Below are 27,191 nucleotides of genomic sequence, written 5' to 3' on the forward strand. Positions count from 1 at the left end.
TCATAAAGAGGTAGACACTAATTTGAACAACGTAAAATCCGCTTGTGATGTGATTTCTATAGTGAAGGTATGATAAGATAAGTATATGTATTTCTCATTTAACTTTTCTTTTTCTATTTTTTGTTGTTGTTTTGATCAGAACAGCGCATCTACCTATGTTTTCACACAGGTATAAAGGATGAAAACAAAAATAAAACGAAGAAGCAACTGGAGAACACCATATAACACACCAATAAGAGAAAACAGCAATAGATTAGGGTTATGTAAAGAGTTTTTTTGTTTTTTTTTAAGAACAAGGGAATGTAACGAATAAATTTCAAATTACGTAATACGCAAAAAGAGGGGGGAAATATTGCCGTGGATTTGATGACGGGATAAAGAGATGAAACTCAAGAAATATGAAACACAGATTGCGGTTTGTTGAGCGAACCGGTGCGCTAAAATCTCCACTATCTTACAAACAACTTAGATGCAATTGGAAGTAATGCAGGGCGAGGCGGGTTTCATGAAGAAAGACGAAGGAGAAAAGAAGATTCTCCATACAAAATAATTATCTGAAGAATCAAACTGTAAGACAATTTAAATCACTAGGTGAGAAGGGACAAAAACCGTTGTCGTGATTAAATATGAAAACACGAAACCTGAACTGGGTTAAACATAAAGATGCAACACGCTGCTAATCTGATTGTTATTACCATTACGAATACCCTAGTTATTACTATAAGATCAGTGGAATTACCGTGATGCATTCCTTTGTCATATTCACAACAACTCTGCATACTTGATTAGGTTACAGGGACGCCAAAAGTGAGAAACTGTATGGAAACACGCAATTAAGAGGTCAACTTGATATATAGTATATGTTAATACAAACACAAGGGTTTCCTAAGTTTGTTCACGTTGGCAGTTATTATCAACTGTCGAACTATTGTCCTCCCGCAGAGAGAAAAACCTAGATTGATGGGCTACATGGCTACATAGCGTCATTATCGGGAGAAGTTTATCCCTTCCTGTGAATATCTGTTGTCCGAAAAGACAGCGCAATGTAGGCAGAAAAGCACAAACAGAAAGGAAGAAACAAATGGCGAACACGACGCCACTTTTTTGGCAGCTGAGGCTATTGAATATCGACAACTAATTTCAAGGAAATCCAAACGATGGCAAAGCTAATAATAGACAAAGCACTTAATGACGCGAAGATAACACGAGCTTCAATTTGATGTCTTCTCCTTTGTATTTGGATTGGTTATCACTAGATCTACTGCGTTGATATGGGTAACTCTTCCTCGTCCTCCGGGCTGCTACTGGCTATGTCTTCGCTCTGTAAAGATAGTTGGGAAACGTTAAATTATACTGGGGACACATTTTAGAACAAAAATCTTTTGCGGTTAATCATACCGGCGCTACCACAGAGCTCCGATTACTGTGGACGTCTAGATCCATGCCAAATGGCGCGACGGATAGCAAATTGGAGTTGGCCAATTCTGTGGCTTCCACCTCGTCGAGGTTACTATCCAATTCGGCCAGAGAACTAAACATAAAAGAAATGTGTGTTATGCATCACATTGCTAGCGGGAATGACGTGTAATAAGCATTGGTGTCCGAAACGCCATGTCTGATGTTTGTTTTGCATGTTACATTTACTCGAGAGAACCGAAGCAGAATAGAAGACTACAGCTGAACAGAAAACAACAACAAAATATTTGACGATTGCGAAGAGAATGAGGCAAACGTGAACGGGTGGAAGACGTGAAGGATTGGATGTGTAGAGAAATAGGATTTTTGGGGCATAGCGAGTGAAAGCAGGACTATCGCGAAAAAAAGAAAATCAATACTCCACCAATGGAAGTCTACATTTCGGGATTGGGGGGTTGGGAGAGAGGGGTGAGTAGCTTTCGAAATTGTAAATTAATTTGCACAGGCCTCCGTCCTTTGTTACTTTTATACCCTTGGCTTCGGACCTATACTAACGACATAACTATTCTTTGAAGTATTTTTAGTCTCTATATTTTGACATTTTTGAAAGTTTCTTTCGTCATTCCATGTTCTTATTAAATATCTGGCGAAGACCCAATATCGCATCAATATACCCCTCCTCCTCCTCCTCCGAGGGCAACAGCCAGCGACATACACGCTCGTACACAGCGAACGGAATCGATTGCGCAGAATGCCTACTGCCAACTTGCCTTTGGCATACAAAAGATCGAGAGGGATTGGGGAAAATAGAACAACCTTCGTGAAAACATTAAACAACCACGAGATGGTCCCGACGCAGATTTCCATTGCCCAGGCAACATCTCAATGCTGCTTTATTCATGCGCGTCACATTATAATCTTACATCGGTTATGGCTCTGAGCGGCTTTGTACCGCTCGACGAGCGACTGCGTTCGACGGGAGACGATTGGTTTTAATGAAGACAATCGATAATTGATTGCATGTACACTGTCTCCCCAGACGCTTTCTCCTAGTTGCATCCAAGCATTTCAGGGTTTTTTAGTTGAACAAATGAGCGTTAAATAACAGTAAATGCTAACCATAAGTCAACAGGGGATCGTCAGGATTTCCTTCATCTCCTCCGTTTTAAAGAGTGGAAGGAAAAGCCTCACCGAGTCAGATAGGAACTGCATCCAATCAATATCTTGCAAGGGTGGATATGCGCATTTTGTTTTTTCTTTTCTTCGTAGAAGAGAAGAGTTCTGGTCATAATAACATTGAGCCGAAAAGTCAATGTCTGGTGAGACCCTTTGAAACACTAAGACTCGATACCGGCGATTGACGACTACGCTGCTGCTCACAAAGCCTACACGAATATACATTTTTGTTTTCCTTCTTTAATCATTGCAAGTTCATCTGTTATCTTGTGTAACGATAGCGGATTGATGGCAAAGCCTAACGTATTGGAAGAAAAGACTAGGAGATAACAACGGACGATCAAGGACGTGATAAAATAATAACAAAGCCATTCGGCTGCTTTTCTCCGCAAAAAAGCAAGAAAAAGATAACGACAATACGAGTTGGCTGCAGGAAAGTGGTGGATGGGACTGAAACATGAAAAGGTGTAGACTGCGTTGGAAAATTGTTGTTGAATATATTGAACCAAAGATGTGCGCAATCACCTCGACTGCGAATGTCTTTGACAAATCGAAAGGGATGCCTCGCCATCGTCGGCGGGAGGAGATCGATCCTCCTCCAGTTCAGCTTCTTCGATCTCCCTCAACAGCGCCGTCTCACTGCTAACGGAGTCCTTACGAACCGGAAGGCCCAAGTTTTTGTCTACATCATCCTCTTCTGGCGTCCTTTCGCCTATCGTCGTCCCAGACGCTTCCTCCGTCGCTTGATCCGTCACTGTTTGCAGAGTTTGTTCCTTGATTGCGCTGGTCTTCACTACTTTAATGGCTTTAGCTTCCTTGACAGGTTCGGGAAGCTCTTCTACGTTGACCCATTGACTGGATTTGGGAATTGGTGGCTGTTGAGGCTTGGTTTCGCCAGGTGTAGATGGCTGAGTCCCATTCTTTTCCAACACTTCCTCACTCCCCTGTCGGAACCGCTTTCGTGAGCTGACGCTTTGCATAAAAACCTGCTCCGAGAATGCTTCCCAATTGCTGCAAACGCTGCCCACCGTCACTTTAACAGCAGGAATGGTTGATGCTAAATCATCAACAGATTCTTCCCGTTCCGGCTTCGGTAGCGATACGATGATTTTTGGGGTCGTGGCAAGCCCTGACGGATCTTCTGCGACAACACTATCCGCTCTGGCGATTTTGACGTAATCGCCGATGGAACTCGGACCGAAAGAAATGGAACAACGAGGTCGTTGAGTGGGCGTGGTCTTGACTTCACTCGTTCGCATCCGGACGGGAGTTATGACCGGAGCGATAGGCCGTTCTATTGGCAAAGTTGTCGGAACGAAAGGCAATTCTTCTTCTATTGAATCTTGATGAAAAAAGCTGATCTCTTCCTTTGGAGAATTACTGGATGTTGGAGCTAAAGCTGGCACAGGGTCCAATTCCGATTCCACTAGGTTATCGCCTGATTCGTTACCCGTATCTAAGACTTGATGTTGGAACCCATCTGCCTCGTCCAAATCGTCCCCGCTTTGGCCGGAATCTCCCAGAGATCGACCAGGTGAGGAATCGCGAGATGGCAAGGGAAGGCTAAGCATTCGACTTGCCGATTCTTGTTGCTGGCCGTTTTGGTTGCTGGTCATCATTGATTTTTCATCGACAGCTTCAAGATCTTGGTCCTTTAACTTGCTCCTTCCACCCCGCTTTCCAAAGAGGACGGAAAGAACGCTCCGGCCTTTATGCCCGTCCTTCCTGTCCATTTTTTCCGGTTGCGAATGATGGGGACTCTCATCTGACAGGTCTCCGCTTTTGATTAGTTTCGCATTAAATTCACGGGCTGGTTGATCCGTCGTTTGAACATCTTCGGCTCCTTGATTTGATCTCAAACTACTGCCTAGCGATGTCCGCCTACTCGGGAAAGGAGATGAAGGAGACGGCGAAGCGGATTCGAAACGTCTGGATAGAGCCGGAGAAGCTAGCGGAGAACTCTGAGCTGACGAGTCGGATTGAGGAATGAAGCTTTGAGGAGGCTTAGGACAGGGCACCGGCTTGGGCATTTGACGTCCTGATCGTACCGGAATTGGCGAAGCGGTTACAGTAGAAGCCTTCGGAGGCATTGATACGATATGTCCGTTGCTACGCTGTGACGGCGGGCTGGCCGTGTCCTCTGAGGACGATCTAGATTTCTTCTCCGGAGACAACTCAAACGTCGACATGTGAAGGATGGGCCAAGTAGCTGCAAACTCAGAGACAGGTTGGTCTGGCCAATTGGTCGGAAATTCAGCTGCCTCCTGTTTCTCATCATAGGCCATTGCGCCCAACAAGCTCGACGACGGGCTATTACTCTGTATCGTTTGCTCGTTGAAATGGTTCCGTACGATGGGCAATTCAAACACAGAACCAGAGGAGTTGGATAAATCGTCTGCTTCTTCTTGATCCCGTCCCTGTAATCGACTGCAAACCGATTGGACAGCTTCGATTATTTCGCTTTCTTGGCGTGTCATTTGTTTGGGTCCGCAAAACGAAGTTTCAACTAGCATCCGGTGTGGCGAAGGCGAACGGTGTCGTCGATCGAGCACTGGAGTAGTGTGGTTGCTCAGTAAACGCAAGCCGGGACTGCTTGGTCGCGATCGGGGTTCCGTTGCATATTTGACCGGAATTGTTGATTGCGGTCGGGCCGGCTCTCCAATATTGACAACCTTTTGATAATTAATGGCAATATCATCATCTTTGACAGACGATTTGTTGCCACAGAATGAGGTCTCAACCATCATCGGAGAAGGAGATCGCATGGCTCGAATTTCCGGATCCGGAGTCGGACAATTACGACTCAACATATTGCAAGGACTAACCGGACGAGATCTCGGTTCGGTTGCGTACTTTACCGGAAGGGCATGTATTGAAACTTCTGTAACGTTAGACTCAATTTCTTTGGCAAGTGGATCATCTGTTTTCGCTCCAGCCATGGATTCCTGGCGGATTTGCTTGGGTCCGCAGAATGATGTCTCTACTCGCATTCGATGCGGTGAGGGTGATCGAGCTGTTCGGTTAATTAAAATAGGAGAATCCGTTCGGCAAACAGATGCTGATATTACAATAGCGTGCTGGACACTCGATGCTGGACTTGCAGGTCTGGAACGCGGCTCAGTCGCATATTTGATGGGCCGCAAACTTGTCGTCGCTTCTTGGCCACCGGTTTCTGACGGCTTCATCGAGAAACTACTAGGAGCTCTTGGAGCTTCACCTAGACTGGAAGGATCCTCTTTACTGTCTTTCCTCACTAGATGTCTCGGGCCGCAAAAGGAGGTCTCGATCATTGGTGATGGACAGCGACCAGCTGGTAAAACGAGAGAATTACGGCGGGAATCTGTCGGAACGGGAGTTAGGCTGAAATAGCTTTTACTCGCCGTCGGACTTGCCGGCCGAGAACGAGGTTCCGTGGCGTATTTGACGGGCTGTGACTGGATGGAAAGAAGCGAGCCAAGACTAGGCATAGGGCTAGGCCCTCTGGGCTCCACTTCATCATCAGGCACTTTCATTTGCATATGGCCGCAGAAGGAAGTCTCTACCAAAGTCCTATGAGGAGAAGAGGAACGTCTTTGGCATCTGGGTGAGACTAGCCATCGCGAAGAAGCCGGAAACTCACCGGCGATGGTCAGACTCGCCCCCGGCGACGGAGCTGCCGAATTCCAGCCCATAGGACTGGTAGGACGTGACCGAGGCTCCGTGGCGTACTTAAACATGCTTGCGCGCATAAAGCCGGGAGATGACGGAGTACCAACGGGTGATGCGCATCTGCTTGATCCATGTCCTAACCAAGCGGACGGATTGAGAAGTGATGGACGTCGAGAAGCATCAAAATCTTGAAGCTCTTCGTCCTCTGCAGCCTCTCTAGCCGCAGCAGAGGCCATCGTTTTCGGCCCACAAAATGATGTTTCCAACTGCATTCGATGCGGTGATGGGGATCGACGGCCGGAGAAGGCCGACAGGAATGACATGCCGGAGGTGGCCGAAACGTTGGATGAGATGGAAGACAATCGGGTTTCTCGACATGGAAAGGCGAAGGGATCCGTAGCGTTGTTGCCGTTATTTCTTCCCATGGATCCTCTTCGTTCCAACGGGTTGCCGCGATGTTGAGCTTCGACGACTTGTTGTTGCCCAGTATCCCTCCTGCTGACTGGAGTCGACTTCCCCGTTGCTAGGAGGGACGAATTCCTGGAAAGTCTTCCCTTGCTGCAATCCGACGAGTACGGGATGCCCATTCCTTCTGCCGAAGAGCGGAGATCAACATCGGCAGCTCCTTCCAAAAAAGCCGATGTTAATTTATCGGCGGCCATATCTAGGCCAAAGAGCTCCCTCTCGGGGGTCGAATCGTCACTTTCACCCTGCGATGGACTGCTGGCCTGTTCGACGTCTATCCTCGGCGTAGTCGGCGTTTGTGCTGTTGAAGTAGACGCCGAAACGTCGTTATTATTGTCCGTCTGCTGATAGCGTTCTTCGCAAATTTCCGGCATAGGCTGGTAGCCTTTTGATTCTGGGCTGGACAGGTCATCAAAGGAATCTTCAAACGATGCAAACGGAGCCGGTCCTAACTTTTTCTGCCGTACTGTCTTGTTGGCCATAATGCTCGTTTCAAATGTTGTTCAACGAAGTCAAACGCCAAGCACTGAAAACTCACAATCACTCTATCATCTCCCACGAAAAAGTCGATGTCATAATTAACGAAACACTACGCGATGAATATTGTTTCGACACGATGTCCTGAAGTCTTCAGAGGTGAATATAGTTCCGTATGTCGAGTCATGACAAAAAGACGAATGAACAGTGGTTGACGGGTTTCGAAGACTCGTGTCACACTACCGACATATCGATCGATTGCCCATGGCCCTATCACCTATTTAGTCGTCCTTCAGCTTTTTCTACCCATTCTCCCGTGTGTTCCCTATGTCGACGCTGTAAATCGACCAAGGCTTTGGGGAACCATCGCTAAAAGTGGCGTCGTCCTCTTTCAGGCACACTGTCCGTCCTATTGCACTTGGTCACTGGCCTGTTACCGTAGAAACGCGGACACACAGACACTTTCTGCACAATACGATTGCGACTACTTGAGACTAGTAAACGAGCGGAAGAAAATGCCGGTCTCTATTTTTCAAGGCAAATTAAAGTACGAAGTCGACAAAATGGTGGCGAACGATGCAACACGAAAAACACGAAGAAGAAAAAAAAAAGAAGGGGGAGCCCGTTGTCGATTTCCGGGCTACAGCTTTCGCCTTTACACCAGCAAGCCTTACGTTAGCACTGAGGCAGATTTTCAGTTCGTGGCATTGATCGCCAGGCATCGTCCAACCCCCTTCCCTGCTCCTCGAGTCCCCGCCATGACAGAAAACACTGCACATCCTCTCTTGCGCAGCTCCTCCATCAGACGAGTTTGTGTACAAGGGTAACCAAAAACCGGGAAAACAAATACGACCCATACAGTTTTCTCTTGCTTTTTAAAATAGTCAAATACTGGTTCTAGATACATAATATGATCTCATTGCGTTTGTCTCGTTCTGGTGATCAATCAGTGAGCTTGTCTTTGCAGCCATTTTGGTCAGCGTAAAACCGTTGCATGTTTGAATCCATTTTGCTATTTCATACATTTACTGCTGTGTTCACCATTTAAAATACAATAGAAAAGGGAAGGATCAATCTGCATATTGTATGTTATGAAATTCTTATCCCAATTTTTGTCTTCTTTTCCTATCGAGACAAGTAATCGAGGTGATTTTTTGGTCTTTCCAAAGAAAGACCTTTGCTACCATTATGTTTCCCGATAGGGATTCTTGCAAAACGGAATGGCATACTACATGTCTCCTCAGAGTCATATCGACCGACCCTACATTTTTTCTGAGATTTCTCCCGATAGATGGTGCTTTTTTTTCGCAAAGAGTCCTCCTCCAATAATCTTTTATACGTTTTCTTACCTTCCAAGTTAAACGCGGACATTGGTATCGTCTCGTGGAGAAGATAAAGCTGCAGTCAACGTCGAGTACCCCGTAATTTTGGGCTGAACGGTGAGAGATTAGACTGAGTCAGTTGTCTGGCGTTTGCACAGCGACGGTTTTGGGTATTTACTTCTGGCTAAATTGTCAACCGATCTACCATCTTGATTGACCCTATGCCTGTATGCAAAAATTCTCGTGACAATATAATCGTTGTATCCAACTATTTCATGGTTGCCACTTTGAGGAGGAAGACATAAAATAGAATCGATTCCCAGAAAATGTGTATCATACAGTAGCAAAAAGAGGAGGAGGGGGCGCATACACACAAAAATTGCAACAGCAAAAGTCCCACGCGTTACCTGGGGTGCATAGTTTGGGAGACTCGAACAAGGAGGAGAAGTCACGACATATGCAATTTCACAGTGATAAGCAACGGTAAAAGAAAGGGATTCGAGAAACAATTTTTTTAGGCGGTAGGATAACGAATGAAGTAGGCATCAGCCCACATACGAGCTGTAATTCGTAGAGTAAGAAGTAACGAACAATTTGATCTTTTCATAGGGTTACGCAGGAAGAAAATTAAGGGGAGAAGGAGGCCCTACTAACCGAGGAAAAAAAATGACAAAGAACAAAGCAAACAGTCTCCCATTTTATAAAGTGATCACTGGGTGGGTTCCGAAGATCGCAAAATAGCAATAAAAAAAGGACAAAAATACCAACATAATCTGCAATAATTAATAAGGTCAACAAGGGATTGGGGACCGAGAGAGGGAAAGACGGAGCTATCTACTACTACTGGGTGATTTCTATTAAAACACGACCGATTTACTTGACGTAGTTAGAGATGTTCCCTCCCCCTCTTTTTCAACGGAAATGTCTTCACTCTTACTGGTATAACTACTTAGTAGGTCCGAAGGTCGATTGACTTCATGCTATCGAAGGCCAGCTGCACCGGAGTTTATCGGAAGGGATTTACATAAAATAAAGAAAACCGTGTGGCGACTGTCTCTGAGCTAGCCCATGAAATCTTGTTTCAACTAAATGCTTTTATTTGTCTGGCAAACGACCGGTGTCTACTCTAGAGAAGAGACAATGTATGTGGCTCTCTTTACACCGGCTTCAATACTCGGCACTGGCAGGGCGAGTGTGCTCTTTTTGTGATGCACACCTAACTGGGCTCTGTAGTTTGTTATCGAAGAATTCGAGAAGATGCGAAACGGAAATTAGCCGAGCGCTGTATGCGTCAGCGAGGTGTTAGAACCCAACGTGGAGCTAACTTCCGGGCAGTAAGAAAATTTTTCGAAATAGCAAGGTGGCTCTACTTCTTCGCTGATGCTGTGTAGAGGCCCAGGATCTGGTGGGGTCAATTCCACAGATTCACCTGTGAATTCTGATTCGAAGTATCGGGTGTCTGTTTCACTCACCACCTGCGGCTTGAACGGTGGCGGAATCTGCGTGTTGGAAAAATGAGTAAAATCAAAACATACAAATATAAACAGCACGTCACTTACCTTTCGTTGAACTAGATCTGTCCAAGAAATCGGTAGGAAAAATGGATGTTGAGTAATTTCTTTATAGTCTTCCGGGCCGCCTCCTAATCTCTTATGTGGGTCCTTAGCTAAAAGGCCGCCAAGAAGATCTTTCGCTTCCTGGGATATCGTTCGAGGGTATCTAACTTCTTCCAAAAGAATACGTTCAAAAAGAACGTCGTGATCTCGGTCGTAAAACGGAAGACGACCACACATGAGCTCGTACATGACGACACCCAAGCCCCACCAGTCTACTGCCCTCCCGTAGTCGTTGTCTTCAAGGACTTCGGGGGCAAGGTACTCGGGTGTTCCACAAAAGGTTTTGGTAGTCCGTCCATAAGTGATATCCTCTTTACAGAGTCCAAAGTCAGCAATTTTGATGTGTCCATCTTTGTCGAGTAACAAGTTTTCCAGCTGTTAACAGAGATCAGTTTAGTAAATGAAACTCCAAGAAACAAAATAATTTATTTAGAATGTTGTTACCTTAAGGTCCCTATAGATAATGCCTTGCTCGTGTAAATAACCTAGCGCCGAAAGAATTTCCGCTCCATAAAACCGCGTTCTGTCTTCAGAAAAAATTCGCTCACGCGAAAGATGAAAAAACAGTTCACCTCCGTTAACATATTCCATTACGAAACACAATCGTTCAGCTGTTTGGAAGGAATATTTTAATGCCTGTTAAGGAGTTTAAATAAATATGAATGAGAAAGGGTGAAATATTATTGAATGAAAACAATTTTACAATCAAAAAAGGATGGTTGGTGGTTTGCAATACGCGGTTTTCCGTAAGCGTGTGGGCAACTTCGTCTTTCGCAATAATGACTTCCTTTTTTAAGATTTTGATGGCGAACAAGTGTCCAGTGCCTTTTTCTCGGCAAAGAATCACCTTTCCAAAAGTGCCTTTGCCCAACATTTTGATGAACTCAAAATTTTCTAAAGTCTGTTTCAAACAAATAAAAAAATTAATAAATAAGTAAAACAGTGGAATGAGAAATAGTTACAAAAGATAAAACGGTCTTCACTATTAACAAACTACCTTTTTTTTTTCTCTCTTTAATTACGTACCACTTTCTTTTTCCCCGAATGATGGGGTCTATTCGACGTTCCGGTTACGAGAAATTTCATTTGGAATTCATCATTCCCTGCATCCATCGGCGAAGAAACCATTTTGTTGGATAGCGATAACGGTGATGAGGAGCCCTTTAGATCGTTTTCTTCAGAAACGGCGGACATATCTACATCATTGCTATCAGGGTCTGTGTGAAGCCGTTCAGCAACATGCTCAATAGCGGCCATCCATTCTTCCCTAAAATCCAGCAACAAAGTTATACTCACAGTTTTATGAATTCATGCAAAAGAAAACCACTATTATGTACATATTTTTTTAATGAGGTTTTGACCCTTCAAATACCTTTCTTTTTCAGACTCAACATGAAAAGTCCTTTCAATGACAGTTGTCCATTGAAGACCTCGAATCAGAAAAGTGAATGGTTTTGGACGGTCCTTTGGCATCACAAGAAAATGAAAAAACAAAGTAATGATATTCTATAAGCTATTGTTTAGTAAAATGTTTTACCGCTTTCATAATTTGGCATCCTTTCACAGTAAAATTGTTGAGTGGTTCAGCAAGTCCTATGTTTGGCTCTGGTTTATGCTTGAATCCTAGTAATGATCCATCATCCAGTAGGACAAAATATCTTTGACGCCAGTTTTTTATGTGTTCTCCTAAGAAAAAAAAATGAAAGTTTAACATGAATGAGAATGCATAACATATTCCAATGCAATAATTTAAGTGAAAGCTGTGTGTAAGGTTCTGTAGCAGAGTTTTTTCAGTTTACCTCTTTTAAGCAGCCAGCCTTCCTTTATGGTAGAAGGAGTTTTTGCTGGTGCCACAGACTCAGCCATTATATCAATACCTAAAATAGAAGTATAAGTCTATGCAAGTTTAACTGTAATAGGATCACAACAACTGAACTAGAGAAAACAACAATATGGACATTGTAGGAACGGAAACGATTATTGGGAATAATGAAGCGTAACTTTTTCGGAATGGCATATTAAATGCTAAGTATGAAATTCATTTACCGCAACTTTACGTGTTTAACCATCAAAATATTATTAATCTCCCCCAAACAAGAGAATTTCCAATTGTTTTCACAATTGCGTCCTTTCCCTCATTGGACAGTCAGGATAAAATGTGGACGGGGACCGCGGACTGCGGACAAGAAAAACTACGGACTTTCACCAGCGGACTTTCGCCTGCGGACTGGCCCAAAATTTTTGACAGTAGTCCGCAGTTTCTCCACAGAGCAGCTGTCCGCAGTTTCTCCACAGGGCAGCTGTCCGCAGTCCGTGTATTGTACGGGGATACAGCATTCCATATAGACATGTCTATTTGTTATGGTAAGGCAGAAAATCGGTAAGTAAAGTCTTCATTTCATAATACTATAATAGTATTTAACATTAAAATTTCATAATATATATAGCAGCAAAATTTGACTTTTGTTCTTTACAAGCATTGAATTTACTCTAGTCAAGACAGATCAACCTCATTTTTGTCATGTATTGGCTGTTGTTTGATAACTGTTGCTTTAAAAAAATATGTATGCATGCAACAATTCCAATGAATAAAAATAAAAATGCGCACAGTTCTTAGCGGTTGACTATTTTTTATTTTTTTTCCTATAGGCCAAATCCATTATATATTCTATTTTCTTTGATGCGCAACTAAGAATTTGAATTAGACAACCGTAGCGCAGGTACGTCGTCCTTCAGAAGACGGCAGTGTGGTACCATACTTTGCAAAGTTTGGTACCACAAGGAATGTCTACCAAAAGAAATGCATTATTATGCCTTTCAGGAGTCTTTAAAAACCCCTTGGAAATGCCCAAAATGCCTTTAAGTTTATTATATGTTTTATTTGCATTGTTGTACCAAGAGTTTACCTAGTTAAGAAGTAACCATGTGATATAATCTGTCCTTTACTTTCATATTTTGAATAGTACGTAATGTACTAATGTTGACTTTAAAATACTATTTTTAGTTTGAAATTTAATATTGGATATGGGCATGAAGTCCGCAGATACCAGTCCGCAGTTTATCCTGCCCGGTGCGCACTTTCAATCGCTCCATGTACGAAACGGTACGCATTTTATCCCTAAGTCCACGAAAAATCTGTCAAAATTTTTGGGCCAGTGCGCAGGTGAAAGTCAGCAGTTTCTCCTTTCCGCAGTCCGCGGTCCACGTCCGCATTTTATCCTGGCCCCTTTTCCTCGTTGGACAAGTTGCAAGAATGCGTATGACCGAACAGCGCCACAATTATACAGCGTCATTCTCACGAACTACTGAAACAAAAGAATGTCGCATTTCGGCGCCAAACTTGAACCGTCATGTTCTTATCAGAACTTAAAAACACAGCATAAAAAAGTATTTACTCTTAACAGTTGCATCTTAGTACATGGCAACAGACAGCATTGTTGTGCAAATTTATTTTGCGTTGGGTCTTTCAATGATATTTTATTTCTAAAATATCGATTCGGCATTCAGCCTTTGCCTATCACAATTTAAAAATTTAAAGTATGATGTTTACCGCGGTATTTGGAATTAGGTTACTTTGTATCATAAAATTCTTTTGACCGACTTGTTGTTACTATTCAGTATGACACGTACTTGTTTTTATTTTAAAGAATTACTGCGCGAGTAATCTAGATGTACTACGCTGAATGTATGGTACTATGGTTCGAATCCTGAAAAATACAAAATAACTTTTCAGCGTAAGTCATCGTTTTGATGGATTTTTAAGGTTCGTCGTGTATTAGGAATTTTAAGTATATGCTTTTTAAATTTTTCTTGACGTATAAGCTAAAACAGCGTCGACAGAACCATGTTGTTCTTCGTTTTAACCCTCAGCTACGCTAAATCTGAGATGAGTGCTGTCAGCAGAAAATTCTACGAAAATTTCCGAGATACCTTTCCAACAACCAGTTCCAACAGGCCAACTCCCAATCCAAAGTCCCAACTCCCAGTCCCAGGTCCCAAACTCCCAATCCAATTCCAATGTGATGTCTGAAACTTAGTGAAATGTGTAGGGCTCGGCCCCGATCGTTTTCGATCGGGGCGAACCGCGGTTTGCCGGCCAAAAATCACCAAACCGTCGGTTCGGTTTAGCCGTTTTTGACTTCGGTGCGGTTCTCGGTTTGGAATTCGTCAAACCGGTGCGAACCGCCGCCATTTTGAAATTTTTTGAAAATTTGGCGGAAATTTCAAATCAACCAATCAAATCGCGTTGAGCGTAAATCGCGTTTTTTAGGATTGATCTTATGTGGAAATCCTATAGTTTGCCAGCTGACAGCGAAACAACGATTGATAGTGATCCCAAACCCAAACACGGAAGTTCAAAATCCAAGACGGACCATTCTTTCATAGCTGCTATTATATCCACAAAAACTACTGAATCAAAAGCAGATGAATTGAAACAGTATGTGAATGAGGAGACCGAGCCCAGTAACTGTGATCCGACCGATATACTAAGTTACTGGGACCAAAGGTCTAAAAGATGGCCTAAATTATCAAACATGGCTAGAGATATGTTAAGCATTCCAGCCACTAGTGCAGGCAGTGAGAGGGCGTTCAGCACTCGAAAAGATTGTTTTGGAATTGCTAGGATTTTAGCCTTAATTCCGAGACTGTTGAAGCCCTCATCTGCTTGCGCTCATGGTTTAAAGCCGGTTTGATCAACGAAATTGATTCACGTTCCCACAATCTGACTGAATTCGATATTGAAAACATTGACGAATGATGATTAAGAAAATTGTTGTAATGATGTGGGCAAAAATACAACTGGTTTTTCACATAATTTACGACTTATACTGTTGTGTAAACTGTGTAAAACTTGATGTGTAAACTGTTTAAAACCGCGGTGTGTTCTTGTTTTTCCTAAAACTGCGGTGTGTTGTTGTTTTTCCTAAATCCGCGGTGTGACCCGTAAGAACCGCGGTGTGACTCAACAAACCGCGGAAACCGCGGTGTGATCGGTTCCCAAAAATTGATAAACCGAACCGCACCGGTTTGGCCTTTTTAAAAAAAGGAACCGCGCGGTTCGGCCAAAATCGTACCCCATCGTCGCGGGGCCGAGCCCTACCCGCAGCAGACCAACTTCGACACAAATAAGATTTTCGCATTTGTGGAGAACGTGCAACGTAGGATGTTTTACTGCTCTATTCTCTGATTGACGAGTTGACGAAATTTGTGAAGAAAGAGAGAATAATATTGTGATAGTTTACTTTTAAAGAATACAAAATGGTAAGCATGGGCTCAAAAAATACTGTTAAGGGTAATTTATCTTCGATATTGAGATTCGTCATTTCGAACCTCTCAATGGTAGATAATACGAATACAATTACACAAAATATTTCTATGATATGATATTCATACCAATAAGTAAAAGGCTGATTGCTATTTGTTATTTTACATCCAGTTTGGGTTTGGTTTTCTGGAAATGCCTCGGCCATTTAATACCCAATACAGGTAAATTGTATACATACTATTTGAAGTGGTGCTAACTCAGAAAGGTTTTTTTAGGTGTTATTCAGTCTCCATGTTGCCTGGTCAAGAACGTCAAGATGTTGAAAAAGGAGGAAAAAGTAAATAGATTTTTTTTATCTGCCTAATTATCTCCTGCTTTATCTTGTGTTTCTTATTTAGTTATAATGCCACCCTCTGCCCTGGATCAGTTGACAAGGCTTCATATTGTGTACCCAATGTTGTTTAAATTGACAAACCCTAGAGAGGGTCGTATTACTCATTGTGGAGTATTAGAATTTGTTGCAGATGAAAGTAAAATATACCTACCTTACTGGGTAAGTTTCAACTAAAATATTCATAAAATTCCAACAAAGTTATTGTATTTATATATTAGATGATGCAGAACCTTCTTTTAGATGAAGGTGATTTGCTTAACATTGAAAGTGCATCATTACCTGTTGCAACCTTCTCCAAGTTTCAACCACAGTCTGAAGACTTTTTGGATATCAGCAATCACAAAGCTGTTTTAGAAAATGCTTTGCGTTTTAAATGGTCAAGTCAAGTGATGTAAAAGGTAAACAATACCATTGGCTTCTTCCAACACTAGCCATTTCATTTCTTACATAGGACTTTGGACTTGAAACATGGGCAATTTGATGGTAATGATATATTTTACATCTTTCTCTTAGGTGCAATGATGTCCAGACAACGTGGCCAAAGCAGTTATGGGTCTAAAGCACCCATAGATCTGGAACACATTTGGTCAGACCTTTTACAAGGCATTGAAAAAGTCTACAACAAACAGGCCATGTCTAAAAAACAGTACATGGATCTATACACGTAATATTTTTATTAACACCATTTATTTTTATTTTATTTCCCTTTTGTTTATGTTAAAAGTAATATGTATAATCTTTCTCAGTCATGTGTACGATTATTGCACCAACGTAAATAATCAAGGAGGAAGGGGAAATTCAGTTTCAATCCCCTCTGCTGCCACTAGTAAAGCCAAAAAGAGTCAGGCGGCTGGTGGGGCCCAGTTTGTGGGACATGAACTGTATAAAAGATTAAAGGAATACCTAAAGGCTCATTTAGTCAGTGTTCTTAAGGTATATCTCCAATACAAATCTATACCTTGCACTGGCCCTAGGGAAAGCTGTCTTCTGCAAATTATTTTTCTGTTTTGGTAGAATGGAGTTGACTACATGGATGAAACTGTACTCAAGTTTTACTCACAACAACGGGAAGAATACCAGTTCAGCTCAAAGGTTTTGAACGGAGTTTGTGCCTATTTAAATCGGTAACGAGGTTTGATGCGATATTAAGAGTGGAAAAATTATTAATTACAATTATTTCAATAGACATTGGGTGAAACGAGAGTGTGAAGAAGGGCAGAAAGGAATTTACGAAATTTATCAATTGGCGCTTGTTACATGGAGAGAAAACTTATTTCGCCATCTCCACAAACAAGTACTACAACCCTAGATGAATTACTTTTTCCCTACAACTTGATCCAATTTCATTTAACAATAGGTAACAAATGCCGTGCTGAAACTCATTGAAAAAGAGCGAAACGGAGATCCTATTAATACACGATTAGTTAGCGGTGTCATGAACTGCTACGTTGAACTTGGTACTTTGCTTACATAGATGGAGAACAGAAAATCCGAATACGTAAAATATCTCTTTTTTTTTTTTTTTTTTGGCTTGAACGAGGAAGATCAGTCAGCCAAGGGACAGAATTTATCGGTCTATAAGGAGTCATTTGAGAATTCATTCTTAGAGGATACCGAGCGCTTCTACACCCGGGAAAGTGCCGAGTTCCTCCGCCACAATCCAGTGACAGAGTACATGAAGCGAGCCGAACAGCGGTTAACTGAGGAACAAAAACGAGTGCAGACATGCTTGCACGAAGCCACCCTTGACAAATTAAGCAAAACCTGTGAAAAAGTCCTCATAGAAAAGCATTTGGAGATCTTTCAGGTATACCCTTTTCATCAGATGGTTGGAGCCCCTTTTCTTATTTATATCTCTTTATTCTTCAGGCGGAATTTCAACACCTCCTTGCCGACGACAAACATGATGACCTCGGGCGGATGTACCAATTGGTGTCGCGCATATCAGAAGGGTTAACGGAATTGCGAACATTGCTCGAAGATCACATAACCCAGCAAGGCTTGTCGGCCATCGAACGCAAAGGAGAAGCAGCACACAATGATCCTAAGGTATGTCGACCTACTGATGTACAACGAAGCAATACTCGAATAACGTTTACGGACGGTCACAAAGGTTTACGTTACTACCATTTTGGACGTGCATCGTAAATACAACGCCCTTGTGATGTCAGCGTTTCATAACGATGCCGGATTTGTGGCCGCTTTGGACAAAGCTTGCGGGAGGTTCATTAATAGCAACGCAATGACAAAGGCTGCAAATTCCTCGTCGAAATCGCCAGAATTGCTGGCCAAATACTGTGATCTTTTACTGAAAAAGAGCGCCAAAAATCCTGAAGAGGCCGAATTAGAGGATACGTTAAATCAAGTGGTTAGTTTTATCTATCAATGATTTCTCTTTACGCACACCAATTTATTGATTGAACGTGTTTTATATAGATGGTCGTCTTCAAGTATATTGAAGACAAAGACGTATTCCAGAGGTTCTACAGCAAAATGCTGGCAAAGCGTTTGGTGCCGCATATGTCGGCTTCGGACGACGCCGAAGCGTCAATGATCTCCAAATTAAAACAAGCCTGTGGTTTCGAATATACTTCTAAACTTCAGCGCATGTTTGAAGACATCATCGGAGTCAGTAAAGATCTCAACGAACAATTTAAGCGCCATCTAACCAATTCTGCCGAGCCGCTTGACATCGACTTCAGTATTCAGGTTAGAAGGCTAGAAGAAGTTTAAAGTTAGCAACGAATGATATTCTATTTCTTAATTTGCACAACAGGTCCTGTCGTTTGGTTCGTGGCCTTTTCAGCAATCAGTCAACTTTTCTCTTCCATCCGAATTAGAGCGCTCCGTCCAACGTTTTACTACCTTTTACAGCAGCCAACACAGTGGTCGCAAATTACATTGGCTCTATCAGATGTCTAAAGGCGAATTAGTCACCAATTGTTTCAAAAATAGATACACTCTTCAGGTTTCTTAAAATTGGATTTAATGTGTTATGGTATTCCTCTTTTTCTTATGCATTTTTTATTGAATTGTTCTGTAGGCTTCAACTTTACAGATGGCTGTACTCTTGCAATACAACGTCTCTACTACTTGGACAGCCACACAGCTAAGCGATGCAACAGGAATCAAAATGGATTTATTGCTGTAGGTTATTACGGCCTCTTAAGTGCAGAAGCCTTTTTGATTCGCCAACATCTTTTTCTTTTATTTATTCATTACTATATTAATTTGTTTGTTGTTTCTTTCAGGTGGCACAAATTCTGCTGAAATCTAAACTGTTGTCGTCTGACGATGACAAAAACGAATTGCAGCAGTCATCTCAGCTGTCGCTTTTTGTTGGATACAAAAAGTAAGGAACGGTTTATCATATTACTTAGTTCGTAGCCACTCGTCTTTATCTTATCGGCTTTATTCTTGTCTTGAACCTTTTCTGCAAAGTAGCGAAGCTTGTAACATTTTATAAAATTACTCAATTTCAGCAAAAAATTACGCGTTAACATCAACATTCCAATTAAGGCGGAACTGAAACAAGAGCAAGAAGCGACGCAACGGCATTTAGAAGAAGACAGGAAGCTATTGATCCAAGCCGCAATTGTACGAATCATGAAAATGCGCAAAGTACTTAAACATCAACAGTTACTAGCTGAGGTTCTAAATCAGCTCTCCTCTCGGTTCAAGCCGAGAGTTCACATAATAAAGGTATTATTTTGATTTACTTATTGGCACAACTTTATCTATAAACATTTGTATAAACTATATTTCTGTCATATGTTAATTTTTTTTTTTTTCTTTCAGAAATGTATTGACATTCTCATCGAAAAGGAATACTTGGAGAGAACCGAGGGACAGAAGGATACTTATTCCTACCTCGCATGACTTCTTTATCCTGCGAGTTTTTCCTTAACTTTTGCCATTTTCGCGTTTAACTTCTACGCTAAAAAATGGGAGTCGAGGAGAGAAAGAGTTTTCACGGTTGTTGCCGCTGTTCAATAGCGGTTTTGTACGAACAGTAGGAACCGTGACCAATTCTAGGAACAAAGACGCTCACGGAGTTGATACATCATATGACTCCTGTTTAGCATACCCATTTCTGTCTTGACTCCCGTTCTATATTTACTTATTTTCCTCGTTCTTTGTTCGTGTATCTTACTGCACTTTTGATTTGGCATTTTCCCCCGTCTGCTCATCCCCTCCATCTGGCTGAGAACTCTTTGTATATACGTAATCCTCGGATCTGAGCGATAGAAAGAAAAGGGGCCCTTTGCCAAAGGAAATTGTTTGCCTTTGCTAACTGGGGTTCCTGTCTAAGGCTGTACTAAGTTGATTGAAATCTTGTGACCATGCTGCAACATTGTCCCGTCTTCTTGCGGGATGAGTGGTAAGTGTATTTTGAGTCCTTAGTTTTTGTCGCTCTCTGGAGGTTATCATTTTCGATTGTTAGTGGGTGCGAATGGGTTAATGTATGAAGTTCTGCTAATAATATCACAAATAAAAATGAAAATTATTTCATATTAGAATTTCCGAAAGAATGTATGTTAGTGTTGTGTTCCCAAATAATTTCGACATTTTACAACAACAAACTGAGGTGGTCTGATAAATTCTAATGCTGGAAATTGGTAGCGGTAATAGGGGCATGCTATGCGGACTCACCCGTCTCTGTTTCGATACACAAATCGTACATTTTGTATACAAATCCTTCCTCTAATTGTCACAGTTCTTTGTTCGAAGAAACTGTAATACACCGTGATAAGTAAGTAACCAAATGAAACTGGTATACTAATGCAATAAAAGCATTTATGGAATTTAGAAAAATGAAAAATCTCGACTGTAAAGATATCCCTTTCTTTGAACGAGCTATGTTTGAAGAAAAAATCAAGCTGATCTCCCTTTCAGCATAATTCACACCAATAATGAAGGCTGAACTCATCGGGTCTTGGATTGGGTACACCATGAGAGTAGAACGCGGTGCCTCGTAGAAATGAGGACTATGTTGGCCGTACGCCGTAGACTGTGGTGTGGTTGCCGCCACCGCGTAAATCATAGAATGAAACTGGTGAGCTCCTCCGATTTTGTCAAAAGTTACCATAATTAAATTTTGCGTTCATCCCTTATTCTGAATTACTATATGAAACTTTAATGAGGTATGTGGCATATTTGATGTTCTACCTTCCATGACAACTACCAAAATGGGGAAAAAACAACAACAAACAAACAAAACCAAACACAAAACTGGCTTTTCTCTTTTCTAGCTTTTTACCTGGACCATGCTTGCGTTTCTAACGAACGATGGAAATGTTCTTCTGCTGTGTGTGATACATTTTTGTTTGCTAATTTCTTATTTCGATTGTTGGAAACTTATCACTGCCTCAAATACAAAGCATTCATTTATGTGTACAGGCTTGCATCAATTTCCTTTAAAATATTTTGAGGAAACAGGTTCCACAGAATATTCCCCAGGTGAGCCCAAGTAGGAAGAGGAGGCCTTTTGCTCCATCAGTGATTTCGATCGCCATGTCTTTGTCTTCCAACATGGCCGCACACATCTAGATGATGCTGACGGCAAAGCAACACCGGTTTTTACATTAATTTAAATTGAAATCAACAAATCTTCAGAGAAACTATTGAACACTGCTCGAAAAATATTAATCTTTCTAATCCAGAAAAAAATTTCGTTACAAATTAGAAATTAAATTTGTAAAATGCATACCAATATGCTTAGTTCTACCTGCAACTCCAGTCATCATCAGAGAAAGAGATATGGGTATCAGCGATATCCGGTGAAAATATCGAAGTTTCTTAAAGTTTTCTCCTCCAAGAAAACAAAGCAATTTCAAAAATGGTGTTTGCATCACTTTTCTCTTGGCTTCCTTCGTGGCCAAAAGCACGTACAGAACCAAAGATCAGAAAAAGTTTTCCGCCTGAATATCCCGATCTCATTCAACCGACTGACGAGGAATTTACCACAAACCCAGCAGACATGATCTGCAAGAATTCATCGTTCCTCGAATGTGAGAACGAGAGAAAGCCAAAGCCTCGCACTGCTTCACAGTTTTATCTGGAGGCAGAGGCAGCAATTACGCCAGCAAGTCCCTTTTCCAAAGGTGACAGCCGTAATGAACCAATTCGTCAAAATGGACCTCTAAATTCAGTAATGTCACAAGAGACTCAATCCCCAGCTTTTGTGAATCAGCTCCAATTACTAGAACAACACATTGCTGAATTGGAATGGAGAGGCTCCTTTATGTCTCAAGATCTAAAGAAAACACACTTTGAAATGCTGGAGCTCCGGGACGCACTTCAGGCTTCAAACGAAATTATAAAAAAACTGGAAGAGATGCTCGGCGACGAAACTTTATACCGCCGTGAAGCACAATCCCACCAAGTTGACGATAAGGCCAATCCCTATCGACTGGAAAAGGACAACGGTATTCGATCCTCACCTAGGCCAGTCCTTACGGCAGTGACAGGATTTCCACCACCGACGCCGCAACAGTTCCAGGAACGAATCTGGCCTACCGAAAAAAGATTTGAAAACGTGGAAATCTTTACCCAAACTCCTGTACCGGAAGATGGTATTCCGCCTTCTGTAAAGAAGGCTAATCCATATCGACTGGAAAAGGACAACGGTATTCGATCCTCACCTAGGCCAGTCCTTACGGCAGTGACAGGATTTCCACCACCGACGCCGCAACAGTTCCAGGAACGAATCTGGCCTACCGAAAAAGATTTGAAAACGTGGAAATCTTTACCCAAACTCCTGTACCGGAAGATGGTATTCCGCCTTCTGTAAAGAAGGCTAATCCATATAGACTGGAAAATGACAACGGTATTCGATCCTCACCTAGGCCAGTCCTTACGGCAGTGACAGGATTTCCACCACCGACGCCGCAACAGTTCCAGGAACGAATCTGGCCTACCGAAAAAGATTTGAAAACGTGGAAATCTTTACCCAAACTCCTGTACCGGAAGATGGTATTCCGCCTTCTGTAAAGAAGGATAATCCATATCGACTGGAAAATGACAACGGTATTCGATCCTCACCTAGGCCAGTCCTTACGGCAGTGACAGGATTTCCACCACCGACGCCGCAACAGTTCCAAGAACGAATCTGGCCTACCGAAAAAAGATTTGAAAACGTGGAAATCTTTACCCAAACTCCTGTACCGGAAGATGGTATTCCGCCTTCTGTAAAGAAGGCCAATCCATATCGACTGGAAAATGACAACGGTATTCGATCCTCACCTAGGCCAGTCCTTACGGCAGTGACAGGATTTCCACCACCGACGCCGCAACAGTTCCAGGAACGAATCTGGCCTACCGAAAAAAGATTTGAAAACGTGGAAATCTTTACCCAAACTCCTGTACCGGAAGATGGTTTTCCGCCTTCTGTAAAGAAGGCTAATCCATATCGACTGGAAAATGACAACGGTATTCGATCCTCACCTAGGCCAGTCCTTACGACAGTGACAGGATTTCCACCACCGACGCCGCAACAGTTCCAGGAACGAATCTGGCCTACCGAAAAAGATTTGAAAACGTGGAAATCTTTACCCAAACTCCTGTACCGGAAGATGGTATTCCGCCTTCTGTAAAGAAGGCTAATCCATATCGACTGGAAAAGGACAACGGTATTCGATCCTCACCTAGGCCAGTCCTTACGGCAGTGACAGGATTTCCACCACCGACGCCGCAACAGTTCCAGGAACGAATCTGGCCTACCGAAAAAAGATTTGAAAACGTGGAAATCTTTACCCAAACTCCTGTACCGGAAGATGGTATTCCGCCTTCTGTAAAGAAGGCTAATCCATATCGACTGGAAAATGACAACGGTATTCGATCCTCACCTAGGCCAGTCCTTACGGCAGTGACAGGATTTCCACCACCGACGCCGCAACAGTTCCAGGAACGAATCTGGCCTACCGAAAAAAGATTTGAAAACGTGGAAATCTTTACCCAAACTCCTGTACCGGAAGATGGTATTCCGCCTTCTGTAAAGAAGGATAATCCATATCGACTGGAAAATGACAACGGTATTCGATCCTCACCTAGGCCAGTCCTTACGGCAGTGACAGGATTTCCACCACCGACGCCGCAACAGTTCCAGGAACGAATCTGGCCTACCGAAAAAGATTTGAAAACGTGGAAATCTTTACCCAAACTCCTGTACCGGAAGATGGTTTTCCGCCTTCTGTAAAGAAGGCTAATCCATATCGACTGGAAAATGACAACGGTATTCGATCCTCACCTAGGCCAGTCCTTACGACAGTGACAGGATTTCCACCACCGACGCCGCAACAGTTCCAGGAACGAATCTGGCCTACCGAAAAAGATTTGAAAACGTGGAAATCTTTACCCAAACTCCTGTACCGGAAGATGGTATTCCGCCTTCTGTAAAGAAGGCTAATCCATATCGACTGGAAAAGGACAACGGTATTCGATCCTCACCTAGGCCAGTCCTTACGGCAGTGACAGGATTTCCACCACCGACGCCGCAACAGTTCCAGGAACGAATCTGGCCTACCGAAAAAGATTTGAAAACGTGGAAATCTTTACCCAAACTCCTGTACCGGAAGATGGTATTCCGCCTTCTGTAAAGAAGGCTAATCCATATCGACTGGAAAATGACAACGGTATTCGATCCTCACCTAGGCCAGTCCTTACGGCAGTGACAGGATTTCCACCACCGACGCCGCAACAGTTCCAGGAACGAATCTGGCCTACCGAAAAAGATTTGAAAACGTGGAAATCTTTACCCAAACTCCTGTACCGGAAGATGGTATTCCGCCTTCTGTAAAGAAGGATAATCCATATCGACTGGAAAATGACAACGGTATTCGATCCTCACCTAGGCCAGTCCTTACGGCAGTGACAGGATTTCCACCACCGACGCCGCAACAGTTCCAGGAACGAATCTGGCCTACCGAAAAAGATTTGAAAACGTGGAAATCTTTACCCAAACTCCTGTACCGGAAGATGGTTTTCCGCCTTCTGTAAAGAAGGCTAATCCATATCGACTGGAAAATGACAACGGTATTCGATCCTCACCTAGGCCAGTCCTTACGACAGTGACAGGATTTCCACCACCGACGCCGCAACAGTTCCAGGAACGAATCTGGCCTACCGAAAAAAGATTTGAAAACGTTGAAATCTTTACCCAAACTCCTGTACTGGAAGATGGTTTTCCGCCTTCTGTAAAGAAGGCTAATCCATATCGACTGGAAAATGACAACGGTATTCGATCCTCACCTAGGCCAGTCCTTACGGCAGTGACAGGATTTCCACCACCGACGCCGCAACAGTTCCAGGAACGAATCTGGCCTACCGAAAAAAGATTTGAAAACGTGGAAATCTTTACCCAAACTCCTGTACCGGAAGATGGTATTCCGCCTTCTGTAAAGAAGGCTAATCCATATCGACTGAAAAAGGACAACGGTATTCGATCCTCACCTAGGCCAGTCCTTACGACAGTGACAGGATTTCCACCACCGACGCCGCAACAGTTCCAGGAACGAATCTGGCCTACCGAAAAAAGATTTCAAAACGTTAAGATCTTTACCCCAACCATTGTCCCGGAAAATTAAATTCCATTTTCTATGACCCTTGAAATTTTTGACGATGAAAATGAAATCCAAACTAAGACTGAGCAACCACCAAACCGACAGAAACGTCGCTGGTTTTTTTTTTAATTTGAACTTATGCTCTTTCTGTGTAGCAATCTCAAGGCACTGGTCGACTAACCGGACTTCCTCTACGTTTTTTTGCTTCTCTTGCCTTCTTTATGGCGCAGCTTGTGCTTGTCTTAGGATGTCAGTATTTCACTTGAATCCCTTTAAGTGCTTGCCGGTATCTCGACACTTGCATTCGCTAGTCTGAAGAAGATTAAATGATGGCAGAAAATGTAGGGGTTGACTTAACTTACGCGACACTGATCCAGTTATCATTAGAGGGGAATACATCTTTAAATGAATTATTCAGTTCTTACAGTGCGTTACACGAACAGAGTACCGGAAAATGAAATTCCGTTTTCTATGACCCTTGAAATTTTTGACGATGAAAATGAAATCCAAACTAAAACTGAGCAACCACCAAACCGACAGAAACGTCGCTGGTTTTTTTTTAAATTTGAACTTATGCTCTTTCTGTGTAGCAATCTGAAGGCACTGGTCGACTAACCGGACTTCCTCTACGTTTTTTTGCTTTTCTTGCCTTCTTCACGGCGCAGCTTGTGCTTGTCTTAGGATGTCAGTATTTCACTTGAATCCCTTTAAGTGCTTGCCGGTATCTCGACACTTGCATTCGCTACTCTGAAGAAGATCAAATGATGGTAGAAAATTTAGGGGTTGTCTTAACTTTCGCGACACTGATCCATTCAGATTGCTGAACAAAAAGAGCATAAGTTCAAATTTAAAAAAAAAACAGCGACGTTTCTGTCGGTTTGGTGGTTGCTCAGTCTTAGTTTGGATTTTATTTTCATCGTCAAAAATTTCAAGGGTCATAGAAAACGGAATTTCATTTTCCGGGACTCTGTTCGTGTAACGCACTGTAGGAACTGAATAATTCATTTAAGGATGTAATCCCCTCTAATCCGGACTTCCTCTACGTTTTTTTGCTTCTCTTGCCTTCTTCACGGCGCAGCTTGTGCTTGTCTTAGGATGTCAGTATTGCACTTGAATCCCTTTAAGTGCTTGCCGGTATCTCGACACTTGCATTCGCTAGTCTGAAGAAGATCAAACGATGGTAGAAAATGTAGGGGTTGTCTTAACTTTCGCGACACTGATCCAGTTATCATTAAAGGGGATTACATCCTTAAATGAATTATTCAGTTCCTACAGCGCGTTACACGAACAGAGCTGAGCATAACGCTTTCAAAATTTTATCTTGTAAATTTGATTTAATAAATGGATTCTGTTCCAACATTTGAACATCTTATTATAATTTTTTTTTATTTAAAAAAATGCGTCCTATTCCGAATTACACATATGATATGTGAAACGGAATGTGTATTCATCTTTTCATTTCCCAATTTTTTTTTTCTAGCCCCAGTTCTATCTACTTTATTTTTATTTTATTTTTGTTTGTAAGTTGCTCGTCTCTTTTAGCCGAAGAATTTTGTTTGCTGACAGAAATGCGTCTGCTACAAGGGGATGAACAACAAACCATTCACAAACAATAGCTAAATAAAAATAAACCAGAAAGAACTAGGGCTAGAAAAAAAATTGGGAAATGAGAAAATTAATAGGGTACCCACTGCTACTAAGAAAAGGGGGAAAATCTTAATGATATTTATGAAAACTTATTTTTTAACATGAAGAATTTGGGGTCTCCATAAGACGCTGCAGCCGCAGAGTGATGACTGGCGAGTTAAGAATCCAGTCGTCAGGCGCTAGGTGCGCTGCAATCTGATGTTG

General features: G+C 42.4%; 5 protein-coding genes, 1 long non-coding RNA gene and 1 pseudogene across 6 annotated transcripts; 4 read left to right on the top strand and 3 right to left on the bottom strand.

The window, feature by feature from the left end:
- Positions 1–62: 62 nt before the first annotated feature.
- On the bottom strand, positions 63–7,871 carry LOC116934721. The gene is made up of 3 exons (XM_045170379.1): positions 3,118–7,871; positions 1,399–1,531; positions 63–1,321 (listed from the first exon to the last, which is right to left on the bottom strand). The coding sequence occupies exons 1-3, from the start codon at positions 7,185–7,187 to the stop codon at positions 1,259–1,261; spliced, it is 4,266 nt and encodes a 1,421-aa protein (XP_045026314.1). The 5' UTR covers positions 7,188–7,871; the 3' UTR covers positions 63–1,258.
- A 949-nt stretch (positions 7,872–8,820) lies between these two features.
- LOC116934761 (RAC serine/threonine-protein kinase) lies at positions 8,821–12,302 on the bottom strand. Its single transcript, XM_032942221.2, has 9 exons — positions 12,167–12,302; positions 11,920–11,997; positions 11,658–11,806; positions 11,493–11,584; positions 11,147–11,387; positions 10,824–11,021; positions 10,565–10,756; positions 10,064–10,495; positions 8,821–10,003 (listed from the first exon to the last, which is right to left on the bottom strand). Exons 2-9 carry the CDS (start codon positions 11,984–11,986, stop codon positions 9,776–9,778), a joined length of 1,599 nt encoding a protein of 532 aa, XP_032798112.2. The 5' UTR covers positions 11,987–11,997; positions 12,167–12,302; the 3' UTR covers positions 8,821–9,775.
- A 106-nt stretch (positions 12,303–12,408) lies between these two features.
- LOC116934766 lies at positions 12,409–13,858 on the top strand. Its single transcript, XR_006643901.1, has 3 exons — positions 12,409–12,500; positions 13,125–13,213; positions 13,277–13,858. It is a non-coding gene; the product is annotated as an uncharacterized LOC116934766 (long non-coding RNA).
- Positions 13,859–14,308: 450 nt separating this feature from the next.
- Positions 14,309–14,903, top strand: LOC123470278 (annotated as a pseudogene).
- Positions 14,904–15,237: 334 nt separating this feature from the next.
- On the top strand, positions 15,238–16,162 carry LOC116919415 (ubiquitin recognition factor in ER-associated degradation protein 1-like). The gene is made up of 5 exons (XM_045170405.1): positions 15,238–15,382; positions 15,558–15,607; positions 15,662–15,723; positions 15,785–15,939; positions 16,021–16,162. Exons 1-5 carry the CDS (start codon positions 15,380–15,382, stop codon positions 16,132–16,134), a joined length of 384 nt encoding a protein of 127 aa, XP_045026340.1. The 5' UTR covers positions 15,238–15,379; the 3' UTR covers positions 16,135–16,162.
- LOC116925553 (cullin-1) lies at positions 16,036–20,309 on the top strand. The gene is given in 14 exon segments (XM_045170399.1): positions 16,036–16,178; positions 16,294–16,444; positions 16,527–16,713; positions 16,795–16,904; positions 16,966–17,074; positions 17,138–17,587; positions 17,650–17,829; positions 17,894–18,148; positions 18,217–18,489; positions 18,557–18,748; positions 18,824–18,931; positions 19,032–19,132; positions 19,263–19,482; positions 19,579–20,309. Coding segments are annotated over 14 exon segments (2,442 nt in total). The 5' UTR covers positions 16,036–16,153; the 3' UTR covers positions 19,660–20,309.
- Positions 20,310–21,999: 1,690 nt separating this feature from the next.
- On the bottom strand, positions 22,000–26,079 carry LOC123475001. The gene is made up of 14 exons (XM_045177510.1): positions 26,038–26,079; positions 25,957–25,966; positions 25,231–25,302; positions 25,030–25,101; positions 24,751–24,900; positions 24,551–24,700; positions 24,429–24,500; positions 23,951–24,100; positions 23,628–23,900; positions 22,948–23,298; positions 22,747–22,896; positions 22,547–22,696; positions 22,425–22,496; positions 22,000–22,295 (listed from the first exon to the last, which is right to left on the bottom strand). The coding sequence occupies exons 1-14, from the start codon at positions 26,077–26,079 to the stop codon at positions 22,186–22,188; spliced, it is 1,824 nt and encodes a 607-aa protein (XP_045033445.1). The 3' UTR covers positions 22,000–22,185.
- Between the last annotated feature and the right edge of the window lie 1,112 nt (positions 26,080–27,191).

This window comes from Daphnia magna, linkage group LG1, assembly GCF_020631705.1.
Source record: "Daphnia magna isolate NIES linkage group LG1, ASM2063170v1.1, whole genome shotgun sequence".
In the NCBI taxonomy this organism is placed as follows: domain Eukaryota; kingdom Metazoa; phylum Arthropoda; class Branchiopoda; order Diplostraca; family Daphniidae; genus Daphnia; species Daphnia magna.

Coding starts and splice junctions, on each gene's coding strand:
- LOC116934721 (XM_045170379.1), bottom strand. CDS start 7,187: ATGGCCAACAAGACAGTACGGCAGAAAAAGTTAGGACCGGCTCCGTTT. Junction 1,532..3,117: donor CAAAGACATTCGCAGTCGAG/GTGATTGCGCAC, acceptor TTTTATGTTTAG/TTCTCTGGCCGAATTGGATA. Junction 1,322..1,398: donor GGAGCTCTGTGGTAGCGCCG/GTATGATTAACC, acceptor CTATCTTTACAG/AGCGAAGACATAGCCAGTAG.
- LOC116934761 (XM_032942221.2), bottom strand. CDS start 11,986: ATGGCTGAGTCTGTGGCACCAGCAAAAACTCCTTCTACCATAAAGGAA. Junction 11,585..11,657: donor GATGCCAAATTATGAAAGCG/GTAAAACATTTT, acceptor GTGATGCCAAAG/GACCGTCCAAAACCATTCAC. Junction 11,022..11,146: donor ATTCGGGGAAAAAGAAAGTG/GTACGTAATTAA, acceptor TGTTTGAAACAG/ACTTTAGAAAATTTTGAGTT.
- LOC116919415 (XM_045170405.1), top strand. Junction 15,608..15,661: donor CCATTTAATACCCAATACAG/GTAAATTGTATA, acceptor AGGTTTTTTTAG/GTGTTATTCAGTCTCCATGT. Junction 15,940..16,020: donor AAATATACCTACCTTACTGG/GTAAGTTTCAAC, acceptor ACCTTCTTTTAG/ATGAAGGTGATTTGCTTAAC.
- LOC123475001 (XM_045177510.1), bottom strand. CDS start 26,079: ATGCAAGTGTCGAGATACCGGCAAGCACTTAAAGGGATTCAA. Junction 24,501..24,550: donor AGGCGGAATACCATCTTCCG/GTACAGGAGTTT, acceptor CTTTTTCGGTAG/GCCAGATTCGTTCCTGGAAC. Junction 23,901..23,950: donor AGGCGGAAAACCATCTTCCG/GTACAGGAGTTT, acceptor CTTTTTCGGTAG/GCCAGATTCGTTCCTGGAAC.